This window comes from Nyctereutes procyonoides, unplaced genomic scaffold (genome assembly GCF_905146905.1).
Source record: "Nyctereutes procyonoides isolate TBG_1078 unplaced genomic scaffold, NYPRO_anot_genome, whole genome shotgun sequence".
In the NCBI taxonomy this organism is placed as follows: domain Eukaryota; kingdom Metazoa; phylum Chordata; class Mammalia; order Carnivora; family Canidae; genus Nyctereutes; species Nyctereutes procyonoides.
This window is the reverse complement of record NW_026575051.1, coordinates 6,218,783-6,243,055: the sequence shown is the minus strand read 5'-3', so window position 1 is coordinate 6,243,055 and position 24,273 is coordinate 6,218,783. Positions and strand designations below refer to the sequence as shown.

The window sequence follows — 24,273 nt, the reverse complement described above, 5'->3', positions numbered from 1 at the left end:
GATCTCGGGGTCCTGGGATCAAGTCCTGTATTGGGCTCCTTGTGGGGAGCCTGCTTCCCCTCTGCCTGTGTCTCTGCCTCTCTCTCTGTGACTCTCATGAATAAATAAATAAAATCTTAAGAAAAAAAAGTCACATACTTAACTAACTGAGCCCCCAGGTGCCCCATAAAAGCTTCTTTGAATACCTCATATAATTTGGGCTACAAATCCACAAAAAGGCTAGCTATGGTCCAACGCCTCAAAGAGAGTTTCTCCCCTTATGTTCAGTGTAGCATTAAGTTCTCTTTCTTGAATCTCTTGAGGGGATGATGCGAGTCAGGCTTACTTCTGATTCACCTTTAATCACAGGGAGCCACGACTAATACAAGGAAGGCTTTCTAATAGATTCCCCACCTTGGTGGATCTCCGCTTTGATTTCACTTGTCCTTAGCCTATAGAGTTTGCTCAGATTGGTAAATATCTCAGAGCAAAACTGACTTCCATGCTTGCTTACCTCTCCCATTTCTCATCTCCGATAGATTGGTTTCTTACCTTGTACTTTGTCAGCTCTTCTGTCCTTTTAAGAATATCTTAAGGGGCACCTGGGTGGCTCAGACAGTTAAGCATCTGCCTTCAGCTCAGGTCATGATCCCAGGGTCCTGGGATCTAGCCCCACATCAAGATCCCTGCTCAGCGGGGAGCCTGCTTCTCCCTCAGCTTGCTTGTTCTCTCTCTGTGTCAAATAAATACGTAAACTCTGTTTAAAAAAGAATATTTTAAAACTATTTTATTAAGAATTTTTAGTTGTTTTAAGCAAGTTGGCCCCTAACCTAACCAATCAGAAATCCCTCTACTTTATCTTTATTTCCTTTTCAATGATTCTTGTTCTTCTTATTCATTTTTTTCCCTAATATTTTTTGTTGTTCTTATTATTGGGTTGGGTGTTTTTCCTTAAATTTTTTAGTTGAACCCGCAGCTCACTATTGCTTTTTCTTTTCTATTATTAGGCTATTCCATACTTGCAGCTCTAAATTTCCCCTGAAAGTACACCTTTCTTTGTATTCTTTAAGTTTTGATATGTAGTGCAGGAGTGATTGCTGAAAGCCAGTTGGTGTCCACCTGTTTTCACCAACTCTTCATGCCAGCAGGGCTATTGTACTGCTGATTTTTCTCCTGAGACACTGACACCCAAGGTCTGGCAAGTGCAGCCAATTTTCCTCATCAGGGTACAGCAATGGTTGCCTAAGGGAATGCTGAAAAAGATAAGAGCATAATTTAAACTACCTTTTCTACTCCAGGCTTTCCAATATTGGCTACATATGCAAATCACTGGGAAGTTTTGAAAAACACTGATTTCTAGGTCGAACTCAGGAAATGTTCTAATTGTTCTGGGGCAGAGCCTGGGCACTTTCTTTTTTTTTTTTTTTTTTAGATTTTATTTATTCATAAGAGACACACACACACACACACAGAGAGAGAGAGAGAGAGAGAGAGAGGCAAAGACACAGAGGGAGAAGCAGGCTCCATGCAGGGAGCCTGATGTGGAACTCAACCCTGGGACTCCAGGATCACGCTCTAGGCTGAAGGCAGGTGCTAAACCAGGTGCTAAACCCAGGGATCCTGGCATGGGTGCTTTCAGCGATTCTAATGTGAAGCCAGGGTTGAGAACTACTTCTCTCATTTACCTGCTCCTTGCCACCAGACTCCCAGACTCCCTCCTCCTCATTCACACTCCCAAGCATTTTTAAAGTCTTCTGTCTTCCCAAAGCTGTTTATTTCCTAGTTTCCATATTTCTCTCTATTGTTTTTCCAGGGTGAATTTTGGGGCTGGAGGCAGAAAGCCTGATAATTTACCGCATTGGCAGGAATCAGAATTCTCCTGCATACTATTTGTCTTCACAGAAAATCTCAGCATGAGACAGCAGCGTTGGTTTGGGATGAATGCCAGGATGGGCACCGTGTTATCAGGGGTCTTTACCATTGTGGCCACCGACATGTACCTTATCTTTGAACAGAAGTACATAAGGAGGAATGACTGCATTGACAATTACCTACAGACCCAGAGTGCAAGTGTCATGGTAAAGCAGTTCATCATCTGCTGGACTTTCAGTATTGTCTTCTTCCTGTCTTTCGTTACCATCATCATCAGCTGCTTCCTCCTATACTCAGTATATGCCCAAATATACAGGGGCTTGGTGACCTACATCATCTGGATCATTTTCTATGAAACTGTAAACATTGTAGTACAAATCCTTACCAACAATGACTCTGTCACTGAAGAGGTCAGAGCTTTGCGCTGGTTTGGCTTGCTGTCCCGTATATTCATGCACTGTTTCTGGATATTCTATGTCATCTCCTATGCCCACATAATCTATAAAAGTCAAAGCCAGGGCAATATAATCTCCTACAATAGACGTATTTCTACAGGCAATGGAGAGTTCCTACGACTGAAATCAAAGATCGTCAACTTTACCCACCGCTATAGTGAATAATGTTTGCCCTTGTCTCTCCCCACACAGGCAGGAATCCCAGATTCTGATGGTAGTTCTAGCTCTGTCTCTTCCAGTTTTGCTGATCTGTTCAGCTGTAGAGAACTGCCACCTTTTGGGGGGAATGTGGAGAGGAATGTCATTATAATCACAACTGGGACCACCTGCTCATTGAGGGCATTTAGTGAAAGGATATTGTTATATATCAAGCTGCCCCTTGAGTTCCTCCTTGCTTTTCTGGTCAGCACCACCTTAGAAGTCAAAATAAAGAGGGCAAGGGAATAAAATTAGGCTGCCTTGCGGTCTGGCAATCCTTTCACCTTGGTATATGTCGGCTCTCTATTCAACCTTGCGGTGCCTTCGGGTAGCTTTGTGTCATGGTCTTTCCCCCTATGTCCTCTATGCTGTATTCCAGATAAATAAAAGAATAAAAATAGAGAAAATCATTCTTCATTTTCTCTCTTGAGTCCTCCCTCCCTCCCCACATTTGTCAGAGTGCAAAATGCACTTGGTTAACCAAAAGTCATTTGTTAAACTTTTCTGTCTGTAACTATGCTGGATTTAGTGGGAGAATACAAAAAAGTACAAGATACAAAGCCTAACCTTGAGGATTTTGTAGTTTAGTGGAAGAAATGAAATCCCCACTGATGACTTAATAAGCCAATCATATAAGACAGCACAAGACTACACATTGTCATAGATCATCAAACATCACGTTGTATTCAGTTTCAGAAACTGTCAGAAGCAGTTTAAACCAGGATGGAAGACAAATTGAGCAAATTTCTGCTTCAAACATTAGGCATTATGTTAAGTGTTTATTTAATAGCTTTCTGAAGTATATTTAACATAATAAACTGCACGTTTAAAATATATAGTTTAATACGTTTTGATATAAGTATATTCCAGTGAAACAGTCACAACTGAATTCCTAAACATATCACCCCCAAAAGTTTCCTCTTAATCCCTGCCTCCCTCCCCTTCCTGAACCACCCTCTACCATCTCAAGGCACTGAGTCGATGTCATTATATATTAGTTTGCATTTTCTAAAATCTTACATAAATGGAATCATATAGTATGCACTCTTTTTTTTTTTTTTTGTCTGGTTTCTTTCACTTAGCCTGATACCTGTAAGATTCACTCATGTTGGGGCACCTGGGTGGCTCAGTGGTTGAGCGTCTGTGTTCAGCTCAGGTTATGATCCTGGGGTCCTGGGATCAAGTCCTGCATCAGACTCCCTGCAAGGAGCCTGCTTCTCCCTCTGCCTATGTCTCTGCCCCTCTCTCTGTGTGTCTTTTATGAATAAATAAAATCTTTAAAGAAAAAAAAGACTCACTTATGTTGTGGGGTACCTAGGTGGCCCAGTCTGTTAAGTGTCTGACTCTTGATTTCAGTTCAGGTCATGATCTCAGGGTCATAGGATCAAGCCCCCTGTCAGGCTCCAAGTCCTCAGCACAGAGTCAGCGTGTACCTCTTTCTCTGCTCCTTCCCCTGCTCACACATGCCTGTTCTCGCTCTCTCTTTCTCTAAAATAAATAAATAAAATGTTTTAAAGTTTTTCATCTGTGTTGTTAGGTATATTGAGAGTTCATTCTTTATTGCTGAGTAGTATGCCATGGCATGAATATACCATGGTTCACTTATCCATTTGCCCATTGAAGAACATCTACAGATTTGCAGTTTGGGGCAGTTATGAGTAAGAACTCTATAAACATTTGTGTACAAGACTTTGTATGGACTTAAGATTTCATTTATCTTGCATGAATACCACTTTAACTTCTTAAGAAAATGGCAAACTTTCTTCCAGAGTGGCTGTACCATTTCCTATTCCCCTTGGCAGTGTATAAGAATTTCAGTCCCTTCACATCTTTGCAAGCACTTAGTACAGACAATAAATTTTCATCTTAGCCATTCTAATGGGTATATAGTGGTATCTCATCATAGTTTTTAACTTGCATTTCTCTCATGGAGAATGATGTTGAGCATCTTTTCATGTGCTTATTTAGCATCCTATCTTTTTTGGTAAGGTGTCTGCTCAAATCTTTTGTCCATGTTATTTTTTTGTTTGTCCATGTTTGTTTATTTGTTAATGTAATCCCTACACACATGTGGGGCTTGAACTCACAACGCTGAGATCAAGAGTCATACACTCTTCCAACTAAGCCAGCCAGGTATCCCTCTTTTGTCCATTTTAAAAAATGAGGGTGGGCACTGGGGTGGCTCATTTGGTTAAGCATCTGCCATCAGCCCAGGTCATGATCCTGGAGTCCCGGGATTGAGCCCCATGTCGGGCTCTGAGCTCAGGAAGCCTGATTCTCCCTCTTCCTTTGTCCCTCTCCATTCGTGCTTTCTTTCTCAAATAAATAAATTAAATCTTTGGGACACCTGGGTGGCTCAGAGGTTGAGGGTCTGCCTTCGGCTCAGGGAGTGATCTCGGTCCCTGGATCGAGTCCCACATCAGGCTCCTTGCCTGGAGTCTGCTTCTCCCTCTGCTTGTGTCTCTGCCTCTCTCTCTCTGTGTGCGTGTCTCTCATGAATAAATAAATAAAATATTTTAAAAATATATAAAAATAAAAACAAATTTAAAATTAGGATGTGGGGACACCTGACTGGCTTGATTGGTAGAGCATGCAACCCTTGATCTATATGAGTAGATCATGAGTTCAAATCCTACACTGGGCATGGAGCTTACTTAAAAAAAAAAAGAGGTTGTTCGTTTTTTATTATTGAGTTTTGGAAGTTCTTTATGTTATCTGGATATAAGTTCTTTACCAGATATATGATTAGTACATTTTTTCCCCATTTGTGCCTTGTCTTTTCATTTACTTAGTGTCTTGTGAAAAGCAGAGATTTATAATTTCAGTGAAGTCCAATTGAACAATTTGTTCTTTTATGGATCTCACTTTTGTTTATCATATATAGGAAATCTTTGCCTATCTCAAGATCATAAAGGTTTTCTCTCTTTTTAAAAAAGATTTTATTAAAAAAAAAGATTTTATTTTTAAGCAATCTCTACACCCAACATGGAGCTCAAACTTATAACCCTGAGATCAAGAGCTGCATGTTCTACACACTGAAACAGCCAAACATCCTTATAAATCTCTTTTGAGTTATTTTTTTCTATATATGGTGAGAGATATAGATCAAAGTTCACTTTTTTTGCTCCTGGTTATCTGATTGTTCCAACACTAATTGTTACAAAGTTTATCCTTTCTCTACTGAATTGATACAGACACATACCTATTTCTGGATCCTATTTTATTCTGTTGATCTATTTGTCTGTCTTTATGCGCATGCCACACTGCCTTGATTATGGTAGCTTTATAAGTTTTTAAATCACATCCCTCCAACTATATTTTTTTTAAGATTTTATTTATTTATTCATGAGAGACAGAGAAAGAGGCAGAGACATAGGCAGAGAAAGAAGCAGGCTCCATGCAGAAAGCTCGATGTGGGACTCAATCCTGGGACTCCAGGATCACGCCCCAAGCCAAAGACAGGCACTCAACCTCTGCACCACCCAGGCATCCCCTAACTGTATTTTTTTTTTTTGCAAAATTGTTTTGACTATTCTAGGTCCTTTACATTTCCATATGAATTTAGAATGAGCTTAAAATTTTTATTTAAAAAAATGCCTCCTGGGGCTCCTGGGTGGCTCAGTTGGTTAAGCATTTGCTTTTGGCTCAGGTCATGATCCAGGGACCCTGGGATATAACCCTGCAATGGGCTCTTTGCTGGGGGGCAGGGGGGAGACTGCTTCTCCCTCTCCTTCTACCTGCTGCTCCTCCTGCTTGTGTTTGCTCACTCTCTCTGTCAATTAAATAAATTAAATCTTCAAAAAAATTTTTTAAAAACCTGCTGTGGGGTGCTGAGGTCCAGTCAGTTGGGGGTCTAACTTTGGGGTCATAGGATAGAACCCCACATCATGCCTCATGCTCACCGAGAAGTCTGCCTCTCCCTCTCCCTCTGCCCCTCCTCCTGCTTGTATTCTGTCTCTCTCTCTCAAAAAATAAAAATAAAAAATAAAACCTTTTTTTTTAAATGCCTGCTAGGAATTTGATTGGGATTACATTAAATCTCTGTAGATCAACTGGGGAAGAATTGACATCTTAACAGTATTGAGTCTTCTAACCCATGAGAGCAGTATCTCTCTTCATTCACTAAGTCTTCTTTAATTTCTCTCAGCAATACTTTGTAGTTTTCAATGCTCACAAGTCTTTCACATCTTTTGTCAGATTTATCTATCTTTTATGCTATTGTAAATGGTATTACTTCTTAAATTTCAATTCTGATTGTTGTTAGGATATAGAAATAAAATTATTTTTTGTACATTGATATTTTATCCTCCAATACTGCAAAACTCATGTATTAGGTCAAGTAACATTTTTGTAGATTTTCTGCGTAGTCAATCAATATTGTCTGCAAATAATGACAGTTTTACTGCTTCCTCCCCTTGCCTTACTATACAGGCTAGCATTTCCCAGGACAATGTTGAGTAGAAGTAGAGAGAAAGGACGTTATTTTTTTTAAAGATGATTGATTAATTGACTTTAAAGTAGGCTCCATGTTAGGCCTGAACTCACAATCCTGAGATCAAGACCTGAGGTGAGGTCAAGAATCAGATGATTAACTGACTGGCCACCAAGTTACCCCTAAAGATTTTATTTTTTAAGTAATTTCTACACCAAACATGGATCTTGATCCCACAGCCCCAACATCAAGAGTTGCACACTCCACTGACTGAGCCAGCCAGGCACCCCAAGAAGGGACATTATTGTTTTGTTCTGGATTTTAGAGGGGAAACATTCAGTCTTTCTCCATTAATTTAGGTGTTAGCTGTAGACTTTTCATAGATGTTTTATATCAAGTTGAGAAAGTTCTCTTTAAAAAAAATTTTTTTAATTTATTTATTCATGAGAGACAGAGAGAGAGAAAGAGAGAGGCAGAGACAGAGGCAGAGGGAGAAGCTGGCTCCAGGCAGGGAGCCTGATTTGGGACTCAGTCCCGGGACTGCAGGATCACACCCTGAGCCAAAGGCAGACACTCAACCGCTGAGACACCCAAGCCTCCTGAGAAAGTTCTCTTCTATTCCTAGTTTGCTAAAGATGTTTAAAATCACAAACAAATGTTTCATACTGTCAAATGTTTTTTCTGCATGACATGATCACATGGTCTTTTATTTTTTAGATTATTAATATGGTAAATTATTTTGATATATTTCCAAACGTTAAACCAAACATGATGGGACACCTGGGTGGCTCAGCGATTGAGCGTCTGCCTTTGGCTCAGGGCCTGATCCCGGGTCTGGGAATAGAGTCCCACCCACATCTGTCTATGTCTCTGCCTCTTTGTGTCTCTCATGAATAAATAAATAAAATCTTAAAAAAAAAAGCCAACATGAATATTCCTGGAATAAACTCTACTTGGTCATGGTGTATAATCTTTTTTATAGAGTGTGAGATTCAATTTGTTCAATTTTGGTTAGAATTTTTTAATCGATGTTCATAGGGGATATCTGTCGTAGTTTTCTTTTCTTATAATGTCTTCATCAAATTTTGGTATCAGAGTCATGATTGCTTAATAGAAAGTATTTCTTCCTTTTCAATTTTCTTTAAAAGTTTATATATAATCGGTATGTATTTCTTCCTTAAATGCTTGGTGGGATTCAGCAGTAAATTTTCTTTGTGGGAAGTATTAAATTACAAATTCAATTAAAAAACAAACAAACAGGGATCCCTGGGTGGTTCAGTGGTTTAGCACCTGCCTTCGGCCTGGGGCACGATCCTAGAGCCCCGGATCCAGTCCCACGTTGGGCTCCCTGCATGGAGCCTGCTTCTCCCTCTGCCTGTGTCTCTCTCTGCCTCTCCCTCCCTCTCTCTCTCTCTCTGTCTCTGTCTCTCATGAATAAATAAATAAGATCTTTAAAACAAACAAACAAAAACAGATATAGGACTACAAGCATCATCTATTTTTTCTTGAGTAAGCTTTACTAGTTTGTGTCTTTTTTTAAAGATTTTCTTTCTTTTTTTCTTTCTTTCTTTCTTTCTTTTCTTTTCTTTCTTTCTTCTTTCTTTCTTTCTTTCTTTCTTATTTCTATTTATTGTTTTATTTTATTTTTTTTAATTTTTTTTAAATTTATTTATTTATGATAGAGAGAGAGAGAGAGAGAGAGAGGCAGAGACACAGGCAGAGGGAGAAGCAGGCTCCATGCACCGGGAGCCCGATATGGGACTCGATCCCGGGTGTCCAGGATCGCGCCCGGAGCCAAAGGCAGGCGCCAAACCGCTGCGCCACCCAGGGATCCCTATTTATTGTTTTAAAGAGAGAGAAAGCACAAGCAAGGGAAGGGGCAGAGGGAGACACAGGCTCCCTACTGAGCACCTAGCCGGACTCAGGGTTCTATCCTAGAACCCTGGGATCACAATCTGAACTGAAGGCAGATGTTTAACTGACTGAGCTACACAACTGCCTCTAGTTTGTGTCTTTTAATTTGCCCGTTTTATCTAAGTTGTCAAGTTAATTGCCATAAAGCTGTTCATAATATTCCCTTATGATCCATAGAATATACAGTGAAGTCACTGCTCTCATTTCTGATTTTGTTAATTTGTGTTTTTTCCTCTTTTTCTTTTCTGATCAGTCTAACTAGAGGTTTTAGGTTTTTAATGATACCAACTTTTGGTTTCATTGATTTTATCTCTTCCTTTTTCTGTCTTATGTCTCATTGATTTCCACTGTGATATTTATTATTTTCCTTCTTCTACTTACTTTAATTTGCTCTTCTTTTTTATACTTTTCTTAACCTAGAAGCTGAGGTCATTGATTCAAGACCTTACTTATTTTCTAATATAGGCACTTGGTACTATAAAATTTCCCCCAAGTGCTATCTTAATGGCTTCACATAAATTTTGACATGTTGTATTTCATTTTCAGTCAGTTAAAAATACTTTCTAATTTCCTTTTGATTTTTTCTTTGATCTATGGATTATCTATAAATGTGCTACTCTGTTTCAATATTTGAGGATTTTTCAGAAAGCTTTCTATTATTAATTTCTAATTTAATTTCAATATGATCAGAGAATATACAGTTATGATTTTTTTTTATTTATTTATGATAGTCATGCACACACAGAGAGAGAGAGAGGCAGAGACACAGGCAGAGGGAGAAGCAGGCTCCATGCACCGGGAGCCCGACGTGGGATTCGATCCCGGGTCTCCAGGATCACGCCCTGGGCCAAAGGCAGGCGCCAAACCGCTGCGCCACCCAGGGATCCCCAGTTATGATTTTTTTTAAAGATTTTATTTATTTATTCATGAGAGACACAGAGAGGCAGAGACACAGGCAGAGGGAGAAGCAGGCTCCATGCAGGGAGCCCGATGTGGGACTTGATCCTGGGACTCCAAGATCATGTCCTGGGCCGAAGACAGGCACTAAACCACTGAGCCACCCAGGGATCCCCCTACAGTTATTATTTAAATCATTTTAAATTTATTGAAAATATCTTTATGACCCGGAATAAGTTCTATCTTGTAACTGTTTCATGTGATCCTTGAAAAAATATTTATTCTGCTATTATTAGGTGCAATGTTCTTCAAATGTCATTTAGATCAAGTTGGTTGATAGTACTGTTCAAATCTTTTGATATCTTTTCTAATTTTCTGTACTTGTTCTATTAATTACTGAAAGAGGTGTATTCAAATTGCTGACTATAATTATGGATTTGTCTATTTCTCTTTATAATTCTATCCATTTTTGCTTCAAGTAATTTGAAACTCTGCTAGTGGGTATATAAATGTTTGGAATTGTTATATCCTTCTGATGAATTGACCCCTTTATCATTATGAAATGATTTCTTTATTCCTGAGATTATTCCTTGCCCTGAAATTTTCTTTATTTGATATTAATGCAGCCACTCCAGTGAGAATTTGACAAATCAAATTCTTTTGATTTGTGTTGACATAGTATATCTTTTCCCATCTCTCTTTTTTTTTTCCAGGCAATTGATGTTTTTGTATATAAAGTATGCTTCCTATAGGCAGTATATTGTTAGGTCTTCCTTTTTCTTATGTACTATTTTTGTTTGTTTGTTTGTTTGTTTATTTATTTATTTGACAGAGAGAAAGAGAGAGCATAAGCAGAGAGAGCAGCAGGCAGAGGGAGGAGAAGCAGGCTCCCTACTGAGCAGGGAGCCCAACATGGGGGGGCTCAATCCTAGACCTGGAATCATGACCTGAGCTGAAGTCAGACATTCACCTGACCTAACCACCCAGGCTCCCTTCCTTTTTTTCTTTTTCTATTTTTTAAGTAAACTTATCCCCAACATGGGCTCAAACTCACAGCCCTGAAATCAAAAGTTGCATACTCTACTGACTGAACCAGCCAGGTGTCCCTGGGTCTTCCTTTTTTATCCAATCTTACAACCTCTGCGTTTTATTGAAGTATTTAGGTCATTTACATTTAGTTGCCATCTTATTATGTGTTTTCTATTTGTCCTATCTATTCTCTGTTTCTTTTCCTCCCCTTTTTTTTTTTACCTTCTTTTGGATTTTTTCTTAAGATTTTATTTATTTATTCATGAGAGACATACAGAGAGAAGTAGAGACACAGGCGGAGAGAAAAGTAGGCTCCATGCAGGGAGCTCAATGCAGGACTCCATCACAGGACTCCAAGATCACACCCTGAGCCAAAGGCAGCCACTCAACCACTGAGCCACCCAGGTGTCCCTACCTTCTTTTGGATTAATTTGATGTTGCTATGGTTTCATTTTATCTCCTTTGTCAAATATCTATGTGTAACTCTTCATTGTGTATTTTAGTGGCTGTTCTAGAGCTCATGTAAAGAGCCTTAACTTACAATAGACTACTTTCAGGTGATATAATGCCTCTTCACATATAATATAAGAACTTTATAACAGTACACTTCCAATTTTCCTCTCCTATTTGTGCTATCATTATTATATATTACACTTCTATAAACCTCATCATATATTGTTATTATCTTTGCTTAAATTATCTTTTTTTAAAGATTTTATTTATTTATTTGAGAGAGAGCACAAGCCGGGGGAGGGGCAGAAGGAGAGGGCAAAGCAGGCTCCCCCCTGAGCAGGGAGCCTGATGTGGGACTCAATCCCAGGACCCTAGGATCATGACCTGAGCAGAAAGCAGACACTTAACCAACTGAGCCACCCAGGTGCCCTTAAATTATCTTTCAAATAGCTTTAAATAACAAGGAAAAACATCTTTATTTTCTATTTTTATATTTACCCATATATTACCATTTCCACAGTTATTTGTTCCTTTGTATAGATCCAGATTTCTACCAGGTATCTTTCTTCTGCCAGAAGGACTTCCTTTAACATTTCTCATAATGCAGGGCTACTGCTGATTAATTCTTTCAGCTTTTCTATGTCTGAAAAAGATTACTTCATTTTCACTTAAGATGTAAATAATTTTATTTTTTAAATTGTAGTAAAATATACATAACATAAAATTTACCGTCATAACCATTTTTAAGTTTTGAGTCTAATAGTGTTAAGTCCATTCACATTGTTATGCAACAGATCTCCAGGAGTCTTTTTATCTTGCAAAACTGAAACTCTATAACCATAAAACAATAGCTCCCATCCTCTCCCCTCAGCCCCTGGCAACCAACATCCTACTTTCTGTCTCTATGAATTGACTACTCTAGCTATCTCGTGTAAGTGAAATCAAACAACTTTTGTCCTTTTTTGACTGGTTTATTTCACTAAGCATAACATCCTCAAGGTTCATCCATGTTGTAGCATGTGTCAGAATTTTCTTCCTTTTTAAGGTTGAGTAATATTTCATTGCACGTGTATACTACATTTTGTTTATCCAGATCTCTTCCTTCCCAAACAGAGCATTCAGCTCCTAATGTAGGAGTATCACTAAGACAGAAGAATATAATTCTCCCCACTCACAGTTCCAAAGCTGTGGCTCAGAAATTTTGGCTGAGATGGGGAGAACTAAGCCATAAAACAGATGTTGGTAATCTTTTCCCAAAGGAACTGGATTTATTTACAACAGAGCATGGAGAAATTCAAACCTAAAGACACTCTTTTAAACAGTAAAGACAGGGCACCTGGGTGCTCATCCAGTTGCCTTCAGTTCTGCCCTCAGTTCAGGTCATGATCCTAAGGTCCTAGGAGCAAGCCCTGCATTGGGCTCCCTGCTCAGCAGGGAGTCAGCTTCTCTCTCCCTCTGTCCTTTTCCATGCCCCAGGCTCAGAATGCAGTGCCCCAACACCTCATGTTGCCTCACCATTTCCTTTAAGTCTCTCAACTGCTCTGCCTGCTTCCATTCCAGCCTCCTTTCTGACCCATGGTCCCTAAACCAGCAAGAAAGATTTTTCTAAAATGCAAATCAGATCATCACACACATACACACACATCTGTAAAACCCTTTCAGGCCTCTCATTGCCTTCCATAGAAACTTCCATATGGCAGGTAAGTCTCCTTACTCTTCTGAACCCTGCCATCCCCTGTAGCCTACCCCTCTGCTTAAACCACATCAAACTTGCTGTTTCCCAAATGGCTTTTGCCTGTCTCTGCCTAGCTGGATGCTGTCCACTTTGCCAGAGGTGAAGTCTCCCCCTTTTCCACCCAGTTATTGGCCACATCATCTAAGACACAAGCTTAATGATTGCCTCCTCCCCCCTGATTCCCATTCTGGATTAGATCTTTTATTTTTAAAGTTTTTCTTTTAATTCTACTGAATTGACATAGAATATTATATTAGTTTCAGGTGTACAATACAGTGATTCTGGATTAGATCTTGCTACATCTTGAGGCCATTGGATCACCTCCTCCACAGCATTTATCACAAGGCATTGTAAATTTTCTTTTCCTTAAAAAAATTTTAGGGACACCTGGGTGGCTCAGCAGTTGAGTGTCTGCTTTTGGCTCAGGGGGTGATCCCAGGATCTGGGATGAGTCCCACACTGGGCTCCCTGCATGGAACTTGCTTCTGCCTCTGCCTATGTCTCTACCTCTCTCTCTCTCTCTCTCTCTCCCTCTCTCTCTGTGTGTGTCTCTCATGCATAAATAAATAAATCTTTTTAAACATTTGCTTTGCTTTTTTTGTTGTTTTTTTATCTAGCTTCCTCACCAGACTCTTTACCTGTGCATTTCTAGTACCAAGCTCAGTACCCAGCACATAGCTAATGCTCAATAGATGTTTGCTGAGTGAATGCTGGGTGACTAGAAGGCACCAGAGGAATACGACTGGAGACAGGAAGAGAATTTAGGCAGTTTTTACAGTGACCAGGAGGGCGGTGTTACAGGAAAGGCTAAAACCAAGGCTGGGGCAGCAGCAATAAAGAACCAATGGGATTTATAAAGACAACGGCTTGAAATCTGCAAAAACAATCTTAAAACAAGGAATAAGCCCGTGTGGTTTGGGGCCCTCTTTCTGAGAGGTGAAGGAGGGTACACCATGGAATGTGGCTGCTCTGGAAGCTGCTCTGTGAACAGGGACAAAGTGTGGTTTGCTTGGTGGGGACAGGGAAGGATCAGTGCAGCTCTCTGCCAGCCAACACATGGCCTCTTCCACACCCCACCTGGGATCCTCCTGGACCTGCTGTGCAGCAAGAGGTTTGTGGATCAAGGACTAAACTCTGGAGTCACACAGAGTTGTGAGGATAGTAGGGAATGAAGCATAAGAATATTGGGAGTACCAGGGTGGCTCAGTCAGTTAAGCGTCCTACTGTTGGTTTAGGCTCAGGTCATGATCTCATGGGTTGTGGGATGGAGCCCTGCATCAGGCTCTGTGCTCAGTGGGGAGTCTACTGGAAGATTCTTTCCCCTTGTCCGTCCCCCTAGTTATCACTCGTATACCCTCTCTCTCTCGTATATATAAATAAGTCTTTCAAAAAATACTTGGGATGAACTTGAAAAACATTATGCTAAATGAAACAAGTTAGGCACAAAAGGACAGATACTGTATGATTGCACTTATATGAGGTACTTGAGAGTAGTAACATTTATAGAGACATCTGCAAAAGAAGAAAAAGAAAGAAACCACGAAAAGAAAGAAACTCATAGAGATAGAAGGTAGAATGGTGGTTAACAAGGGCTACAGGGAGGGGAATGAGGAGTTAGCATTTGATATGTACAGGATTTTTTCTTAGGGAATATTAAAATGTCTGGAGATGGGTGATGGTGATGGTTGCACAACAATGTGAATGTACTTAATGTCACTTGAAAAGGGTAAAATAGTAAAAATTTATGTCATGTATATTTTATCACAATAAAACAATTGCTCCTGACCAAAAAAAAAAAAAAAATCAGAGATGATTCCAGTCCCTTGAGGAGCTATGCTAGTTTTCTGACTTCAGAGAAACAAATATCCCAGAGAAGAGCCCAGAACTGATTCCATCATCATTCCAGATAGAGGAGCTTCCTAATTCCCACAAACCTTTCACTGAAGGGCGCACACTTTTTACCACTTTAAAGCATAGCTGCCGATCTTTGAGCTCGCTGAGTAAATGCCTTGAGCAAAGCTCTCAACCTCCCAAGTTGAAAAAAATTTATGGACAAGAAATTATCATTGAAATTAAATGGTGGCAGACATGTCCAAGGCATATTGCAAGGATTTGATCCATTGATGAATCTTGTGATAGATGAATGTGTGGAGATGGCAACTAGTGGACAACAGAACAATATCGGAATGGTGGTAATACGAGGGAATAGCATCATTATGTTAGAAGGCTTGGAACGAGTATAAACAATGTGTATGTCCATCAGAAGAAATCAACTGCTTCCACATGTCCCCTGTCCATAGTATCTGTTTTACTACAATACAAGAATCAGGTCGCCTGCATTTTTTCTCTTTTTTTAAAAAAAAGGATTTTATTTATTTATTCATGAGAGAGAGAGAGAGGCAGAGACACAGGCAGAGACACAGGCAGAGGGAGAAGCAGGCTCCAGGCAGGTAGCCCGACGTGGGACTCTATCCGGGGTCTCCAGGATCACACCCCCGGAGGAAAGTGGCGCTAAACAGCAGGCCACCGGGGCTGCCCCGCCTGCATTTTCTTTTTTTTTTTTTTAATTTTTTTTAAATTTTTATTTATTTATGATAGTCAGAGAGAGAGAGAGAGAGGCAGAGACATAGGCAGAGGGAGAAGCAGGCTCCATGCACCGGGAGCCCGACGTGGGATTCGATCCCGGGTCTCCAGGATCGCGCCCTGGGCCAAAGGCAGGCGCCAAACCGCTGCACCACCCAGGGATCCCCCGCCTGCATTTTCATAGTGAACTTTTTTGTTAAACTTTTATAATGGTCAAAAAATAAATAAATAAAGCATAGCTGCCTCTGAAATAGCAGAGCTGGGAGCTCCCTAAGGAGTGTCTTGGGCCTATGATGCCCTCACTTGCCAGTAACTTGGTCACCCATAGCTAGTTAGGCCAGAGCTGGGGCCAGATGCTATGTCCCTTGACCTTGGGCCCATTGCCTGTCCATAAACCAACTTACTCTTAGCTTTCCCATTTACATCAGTGGCTCAAGGAATTTCTCTAGGGCTAACTCTACCATCTTGTGATGCATCTCCATTTTTTTTTTCTGTAGCAGATGCTGTGGTAAAACACATATCAAATGAACAAGACGATCTCTCTTCTGGTGGGCATCTTCTCTGTCCTTAACACCATCCAGTTCCTCATCTTTGACTTGAACCACATTACATCCATTGGCTACGAGGAAAAAATCAACATCTACATGGACACAAAATCAGAGGTAATATCTTGGATCATGATCCAGAAGAAGTCTATCAGCATTGTCTTATCTACCATGACCATCCTGTTCAGCGTGTTCCTTCTCTACTGCATCCGCATGAACAACTACGTGGGGCTGCTGTGCTATGCTGTGTGGATCGTCACCTATGAGCTCATCAACTTCTCCATGGTCATACTCATCAACGGGATCATCAAAGAGCAGTTCAAGGAGCTGAGTTACCTGAACTTGATCTTCCAAATCTCCCATATGCTTCTGCACTTCTTCTCCCTGCCTTTCATCTCTAAGCATATCTACATCCTTTACAAGGACCCTAAGACTTTAAGTAAGATAGGCCGCCGCAGGCACTCCTCCATCTGTACAGTCGATTCATGGTCACCTGTTGGGATGGGAACATTGTACCGCAAGTTAAACTGAACTGTGCCAGGAAGAAGAGAAAGAGAGGGACCATGCTCCCGGCAATAGCTCCCCTTCTTCCTGCCTGTTGATTCTGTTGGTTTTGCTTACCTTTTCAGGGTTCTTGAGTATTATTTACAACTATTCTTGGGGGAGGGTGGGTTGCATGGATCAATTATTGTGCATGTGTTTGTGACTTGTTTTAGCTTTTTATTATATACTGCCTTTGTTCTTGCTTAACCCTCTTACTGATGTATGCTATTACTTCTCATGATCCCCTCCTCTCTGCATGTCCCTAGTTTCTAATTTTTGAAACCTCATTTGAAGCCTCATTTTGCTCCTGCATTTAATTGCAGAAAGAATCTCTTTCCAGCTTCATGTATCACTCTGCTTCTCTCATACTTTTTGGAAAGCACTTCCTCCTATTGGTCCATAACATAGTAAGAAGAATCCTCATTTAAGAAAGCTCCAGGATTTTTTTCCATTTTAGGACTATTGACATTTTGGACTGGAAAATTCTGTCCTGTATGGAGCTGTTCCCTGCATTAGAGGATGCAGCAGCATCTGTGACCTCTTCCCACTAGATAGTATCCCCTCACACGTGTGACAACCAAAAATATCTGCAGGTGTTGCCAAATGTTCCCTGGGAGGACAAAATTGCCCCCAATTGAGAACCACTATTTTATTATATATTTCTTTATTTTTATTTTTTTAGTAATCTCTACACCCAATGCAGGGCTCAAACCCAGGACCCTGAGATCAAGAGTCACACGCTCTTCCAACTGAGCCATCCAGGTGCCCCAAGAATCACTATTTAGAGCAATACACTCCCAGTGTTGAGAGCTAGTATGCCACTACTGTTAACTAAAGGAGAGCATCTTTACATTCAGTACCAGTCATTTTAATTCTTTTTTTTAAATTTATCTATTTATTTATTCATGAGAGAGAGAGGGAGAGAGAGAGAAAGAGACAGGCAGAGGGAGAAGCAGGCTCCATGCAAGGGAGCCCGACGTGGGACTCGATTCCGGATCTCCAGGATCAGGCCCTGGGCTGAAGGCGGCGCTAAACTGCTGAGCCACCCAGGCTGCCCGAGTCATTTTAATTCTAATGCTCCCATTTTACGGCTTGATGAAACTGAGACTCAAGGCACTTAAGTGATGTGACTGAGGTCGCATGGTAGCAAAAGCAGGATTTGATTCTAGATCATCCGAATATATATATATATATATATATATATATATATATATATATATATATATATATATATATACACACACACACACACACAACATGTTGGTTTCCTGAAGCACTCATCTTTACCAAGATAAAAAAGAGGGACCTCCTTTTAGGATATTTCTTTTTCATTCCAAATATGTTGGAGGTGAAGCCAAGGGACACATTTATTTTAATCCCACTCCTCCAAACCACGAGCATAGTGACTGTAGCCCACTTTTACCAAACACAGTAAGTGCCCGGTGCTATTCTAATAATTCACTCAATTCTTCCCACCGCCCTGCGAGTACCAGATTTGGACGCAGGCCAGTACCTAACATGACCACCAGATGGCAGTCAGCAATAAGCTTTTGATTAGTGCTGTTTGCCTTCCCGACCAGATCCTCTAGGGGCGGCTGATGAGGGATTTAGGGAGCCTGGAGCTGATTGATGACTGAGGACTCATAGTGTGCGTCGCCGCCCTAGTCTCACAAGGCGTGCGTTGTCTGGTACCAGAAACAAAAAATAAAACATGAGCTGACTTCAGGCTCTAATCCCCCATCTCAGCTGGGGTGGCATGGTGGGGAAGCTGGCTGACTGGAGACCCATGTGCAGAAGACGTGGAGAGGGACACAGAATCCCAAGAATCAGCTAAGAGTTACCTGATGCCAGGAAGCTTAAGAGGATCAGATAAAGGCTGTGCGCCCCTCTACACTAGGACTCCTCAAAGTGTGGCCTGTCGGCCTCCCCATCCCAGCTTCCCATTCTCTTGAGAACCCATTCCAGTCCACCAAGTCTGCTCTTGGTAAGGTGGTCTCCACACTGCCCAATCCTGAGCTCAGCTTTCTCCTGCCATGCTGCTCCATGGCTGTTGACCAACTAACTGATCCTTCCCTGACCTGCAAACAGCGCTCTCTCTTGGCCCGTGGGACTCAAAGGCCATCCCTCTGCATTCGCCACCTGCCTTGTTGGCCCTCCTCATCTTCCTGACATCCAGACATCAGAAGTGCTCCCTGTCATCCCACTGATCTCCTTCCTAACTGCTCTCCTCCCTCCCTCTGCTCCAGCCACACTGGCCTCCTTGCAGTTCCTCCTCCACACCCAGTATATGCCAGCCTTGGGGCCTTTGCACGGGTTGTTTCTTTAGCCTGGAATGGTCTCACTCCAGGTATCCACTGGCTTCCTCTCATTTCCTTCAGATGTCTGCTCAAAAGTCACTGGAGAGGCTTTTCCTACCAATTTATGTGAACCCAACCCCTCCCCATGCCCTCCCTCTGTAACCCACTTAGCCTGCTTTATTTTTTTTTTCATAACGCATATCACCTGACTTACTCTATACAATTATTACCTCCTCTACCCCCCAAAATATGAGCACCATATTTTCTTTATTGCTGTCTTCCCAGCAGCTAGAACAATACCCGGCACATAGCATGTGCTTGATAAATATTTGTGGAATGAATAGACACAGACCCTCCACAGAATAGAATGAAGGACTGTTGACTGTTTTCCACCAGGTGGTTATGGTACACAGACTGGTGAGGGCCAATGTCTTTCTGCTCTTCAGCCTCCTTTCTCCCTTCTTCTCTTACTCACTTCTGAAGTCAGCAGATCATTACAGGTGGAAATATTCACAAGGGGTACAATTTCAGCTTCCTTGTCCCTCCCTCCCTTCCTTAACTCTCTTTCTCTGCACCAGCTGCTGACACTAGACATTCCACCTCGTTTCCTGGCTCCACCTCATCAAGCTTAAAACCAACCTTTCGAAGAGGGCAGGTGCCCCCGGGAAGGGCATATTCCCAGAGCTGTCACCACCTAACCCTCCCCTCCAGCCCCATGAAGGTCTCTGCCCATCCAGCCTCCCTTGCTTCACTAGGTTTGCTGAGTGTCTACTGTGTAGCAGGGCCTGAGCCTGAGGAATATCCTAGAAAGTAAGACACAGCCTACATTTCAAGAAGTGCCCAGCCTAGGGAGGGCTGAGTCACTCAGGGCCATTGGGCCCATATGATGGGTACTGAGGGAAGCACTGGGGGCCATAGGAGGAGTCTCTTGGAGATTGGAGAGCAGGGAAATCTTCCTGGAGGAGGAGACCTGTACACTGTGGCTGGAAGAGGCCTGAGAAGGGAGGAGAGAAAACAGAGAGGTGACAGCCTGAGAAGGTGCAGATACCCCTGGAGTTACCTCGGGGTGAAGGAAGAAGATCTGTGTGGGGGATGATAGTGTCAAGAGGAAGCAAGCAGACACGTACTTCCCCAGAGAGCAGAGGGTCTCCCCTTTTCCCACGGTCTCTGCTGGCTGCTCCCGGAAGGTGTTTGCTCTTCAGCACACAACCACGAAATATTTCTGGGCATCTTTCCCACCTCACTGCTGTCACCTGTACCTCCAAGTTTCCCCTAGCAGCCGAGTCTTTGGGGGGACAGAATTCGTTCTTGTTTACTTCTCCCTGCTGGTTTTAAGATGTGTCAAATGTTCCCATCTATTTTACTTCTTTTTTCCCCAGGGCTTAGGTATCCATTCCCCCTGCTTCTTTTCCCCAAAAAATGCCCACATCAATTACTAATATCCTCAGCCCTTAAAGCGCCCCCCTCTTTTTTTTAAGATTTTATTTATTTATTTGAGAGAGAGAGCACAAGAAGGGGGAGAGGCAGAGGCAGATACAGAGGGAGAAGCAGACTCCTTGCTAAGCAGGGAGCCTGATGCGGGGCTTGATCCCAGGACCCCAGGATTATGACCTGAGCCAAAGGCAGACACTTAACTGACTGAGCCCTCCCAGGTGCCCCTCGAAGCCCCTCTCTTTCCCTTTCTTTGGTGTCTCTCCACCATCAGTCTCTACATATGGTCTGATGCTTTGCTGTTTTTTTTTAATCCATTTGCCCACCTGATAAAAGGTTAATGAAGGCCTCTGACACCAGCCCCTGACTCTCAAGACAGCCTTTCACACAGGTTAGTTGCTCAGTGAGTGAGTGAAAAGAACCCTCCTAGGCTTCTTTTCCCATCCCTTCCATCCCCTCATCTGTTGTTAGTAAAATAGCAACTTTAAATGCTTAAATTTGGGGTGTCTGGCTGGCTCAGTCAGGGGAGCCTGTGACTCTTGATCTCAGGGTCATGAGTTCAAGCCCCATATGGGGTATAGAGATTACTTAAATGAATAAAACTTTTTTAAAAAAAATGCTTACATTTTTTTTTTCTAAATGAATTATGAGTTTCTTCCCTGGACATAGGCTTTACAAATGCCTTCTGACCATATTAATCTTGTTGCACAAACAAAGGCTTTCTAAGTGTGTGTTTGTGCATGTGACTATGTGTGTTTGTGTATCTGTTTGTGTGTACATGCATATTTCTGCATCTGTATGACATGTTTGTGTGATTGTGGATATGTAAAAATCTGAGTCAAATAATTATGATTGTCAGAAATAACTTACTTTTTTTTTTTTTTTGGAGGGGGATGAGAGGGCAGAGAAAGAAGGAGACAGAGAATCTTAAGCAGGCTCCACCCCCAGTGTGGAGCCCATGGAGGGGGGGCTCAATCTCACAACCCTGAGATCATGACTTGAGCCAAAATCAAGATTCAGCTGCTTCCTGTTGGTTAAGTGTCTGCCTTTGGCTCGGGTCATGATCTCAGGGTCCTGGGATCTAGCTCCCTGTTGGGCTCCATGCTCAGTGGGGAGCTTGCTTCTCTCTCTCTCTCCCCCTGCCCCTCCCCCTGCTTGTGCTCTCTCTCTTCTTTCCCAAATAAATAAATAAAATCTTAAAAAAAAAAAAAAAAGTCAGCCGCTTATTGACTTAACTGACTAAGCTAGCCAGGCGCCCCAGAAATGACTTACATGTTAAAGATATAAAAAGGTTTGGGGCACCTGGCTGGCGAAGTTGACGGAGTGTGCGACTCTTGATCTTGGGATTGTGAGTTCAAACCCCAAGCTGGGTGTAGATATTACTTTAAAAAATAAAATATAGGGATCCCTGGGTGGCGCAGCGGTTTAGCGCCTGCCTTTGGCCCAGGGCACAATCCTGGAGACCCAGGATCGAATCCCACGTCGGGCTCCCGGTACATGGAACCTGCTTCTCCCTCTGCCTATGTCTCTGCCTCTCTCTCTCTCACTGTGTGCCTATCATAAATAAATAAAAAATTAAAAATAAATATAATATAATAAAATAAAGATATAAAAAGGTCAAAAAATGCCAGGCGTTATTCTTTTCCAAAGTTTGCTTCTACCTACCATGGCTGTCTTTCCTCTTCAGAAATACATCCCAAAAGGGCCAACACTAGAAGACATCTTTTTTTTGAGCCATCCAGGTGGCCCTAGTTGAGATGTTCTTTTAAAGCATTCTTTGTACAATAACCACCCTCCTTCCTCACCTTTGGACATCATGGAACACACCCACGCTCCCTAAACATGTGCATTCATGCTTCCCCTCTCTCTCTTTTTCTTTATTTCATTTTTTCTTCTTTTATTCATTCATCGAAATGCATGGCTTACCAACTGTATGTTGGGCGTTGTGGTAAGAAGCAAGGCAAAGGGCGCCTGAGTAGCTCAGTAGGTTAAGTGTCTACCTTTGACTCAGGTTGTGATCTCAAAGTCCTGAGATCAAGTCCCACACCGACTGAACAAGGAACCTGCTTTCCCCTCTCCCTCTATCTGCTGCTTCCCCTGCTTGCTTGCTCATTCTCTCTCTCTCTCTGTCAAATAAAAATAAATAATATCTTTAAAAAAAAATAAATAAGGGACACCTAAGTGGCTCAGTCAGTTAAGCATCTGCCTTTGGCTCAGATCATGATCCTGGGGTCCTATCCCTCTCCACCTGCTTGTTCTCTCTCCGCCCCCCTCTCTCTCTGTCAAATAAATAAATAAAATCTTAAAAACAAATAAATAAAAATTAAAAGAAAATAAAATCATAAAAGAAAAGTGAGGCAAAAATAAAAATGAGATGCAGTCCTGGCCCTGAATCAAGAAAGGGGACAAATGAGGAAGTAATTATGATATTATACAACAAATCAGGTAATGGAGGTAAGTGCAAAATGCTATGTTATTTCTATTTCTCAGTGGTTCATTCAACCCATATATATTAAACACATGCTCCACATCAGGTCCTGTTCTAGGTATTGGAGCTTCAGGGGAAAAGAAAACAGAGTTCCTACTCTCATGAAATTTGTGTTCTAAGGAGGGAAGGTTAATGAATGTGTAAGTATATCCAATAATTTCAGGGGCACCTGGCTCAGCCCAAAGAGTGTGTGACTTTTTTTAAAGATTTTATTTACTTATTCATGAGAGACACAGAGAGAGGCAGAGACATAGACAGAGGGAGAAGCAGGAGCCCGATATGGGACTTGATCCTGGAACTCCGGGATCACGTCCTGAGCCAAAGGCAGACATGCAACTGCTGAGCCACCCAGGCATCCCAAGAGTGTGCGACTCTTGATTTTGGGGTCATGAGTTTGAGCCCCACATTGCGTGTAGAGATTACTTCAAAATAGAATCTTGAGGAGCACCTGGGTGGCTCAGTGGTTGAGCATCTGCCTTCAGCTCAGGTCATGATCCCAGGGTTGTGGGGTCGAGTCCCACATCAGGCTCCCTGTGGGGTGCCTGCTTCTCCCTCTGCCCATGTCTCTGCCTCTCTTTCTGTGTCTCTCATGAATAAATAAAATCCTTAAAAAATTAAAATCTTGAAAAATAAAAATAATAGTTTCAACTAGTGATAAATGCTAAGAAGAAAATGAAACAAGGTGATATAATAGAGCTTCATCCCAGATAGTGAGACTTCACCAGTCCTAATAATTGCTGCCTCTTGAGATTGTTTCCAGAATAGCCCTGAGACCCAGTAGAGATGGGCATCTAGGAGGCCTTCGGATAAGGGATGTCTCTCTGAAGAGGTGATGCTTAACAAGACTGGGAAGGTCTGTGGGAAACACATTTCAACCACAGGGAACAGCAATTGCAAAATTCTAAGCAAGGGGAAACAAGTGTAAAGCATTCAAAGACCAGTCAGAGAGCCAGTGACTGGAGCTTCGTGAGTGAGGGCCTGGAGGATATGGTGGCTCAACTGGTCTTGGGTTCCTTTCAACTGCTCTGAAGTGCCTTCCTGCATCTCAGAATGGAACCCTAAAACCCAGTGTTCCAGACTCCCTTGCAGCTCCAGTCCTGGAGACTGGACATGGAGTATGAACTTGGGAAGACAGAACTGAAACAGAAGCTGGGGGGTTGAGCAAAATGGGTGAAGGGGAGTGGGAGGTATAGGCTTCCAGTGATGGTGTAAATCATGGGTAAAAAAGGCATAGAACAAGGAAGACAATCAATGATAATGTAAGAGCAATGTACGGTGATGGAGGTTAGCTACATTTGTGGTGAGCACAGCATAATGTAAAACTTGTCAAATCACTATATTGTACACCTGAAACTAATATGACATTGGTATATTACATCAACTACACTTAAATTTCATAAATGAATGAATGAGTGAATGAAT

At 41.8% G+C, this 24,273-nt stretch overlaps 3 protein-coding genes across 3 annotated transcripts; all 3 read left to right on the top strand.

The window, feature by feature from the left end:
* The first annotated feature begins 1,892 nt into the window (after positions 1 to 1,892).
* On the top strand, positions 1,893 to 2,471 carry TMEM217 (transmembrane protein 217). Its single transcript, XM_055330379.1, has one exon. It carries the CDS (start codon positions 1,893 to 1,895, stop codon positions 2,469 to 2,471), a length of 579 nt encoding a protein of 192 aa, XP_055186354.1.
* A 12,508-nt stretch (positions 2,472 to 14,979) lies between these two features.
* LOC129513159 (small nuclear ribonucleoprotein G-like) lies at positions 14,980 to 15,207 on the top strand. The gene has a single exon (XM_055330925.1). The coding sequence runs from the start codon at positions 15,013 to 15,015 to the stop codon at positions 15,205 to 15,207; it is 195 nt and encodes a 64-aa protein (XP_055186900.1). The 5' UTR covers positions 14,980 to 15,012.
* Positions 15,208 to 16,071: 864 nt separating this feature from the next.
* On the top strand, positions 16,072 to 16,623 carry TMEM217B (transmembrane protein 217B). Its single transcript, XM_055330378.1, has one exon. The coding sequence runs from the start codon at positions 16,072 to 16,074 to the stop codon at positions 16,621 to 16,623; it is 552 nt and encodes a 183-aa protein (XP_055186353.1).
* The last annotated feature ends 7,650 nt before the right edge of the window (positions 16,624 to 24,273 follow it).

Coding starts and splice junctions, on each gene's coding strand:
- TMEM217 (XM_055330379.1), top strand. CDS start 1,893: ATGAGACAGCAGCGTTGGTTTGGGATGAATGCCAGGATGGGCACCGTG.
- LOC129513159 (XM_055330925.1), top strand. CDS start 15,013: ATGGACAAGAAATTATCATTGAAATTAAATGGTGGCAGACATGTCCAA.
- TMEM217B (XM_055330378.1), top strand. CDS start 16,072: ATGAACAAGACGATCTCTCTTCTGGTGGGCATCTTCTCTGTCCTTAAC.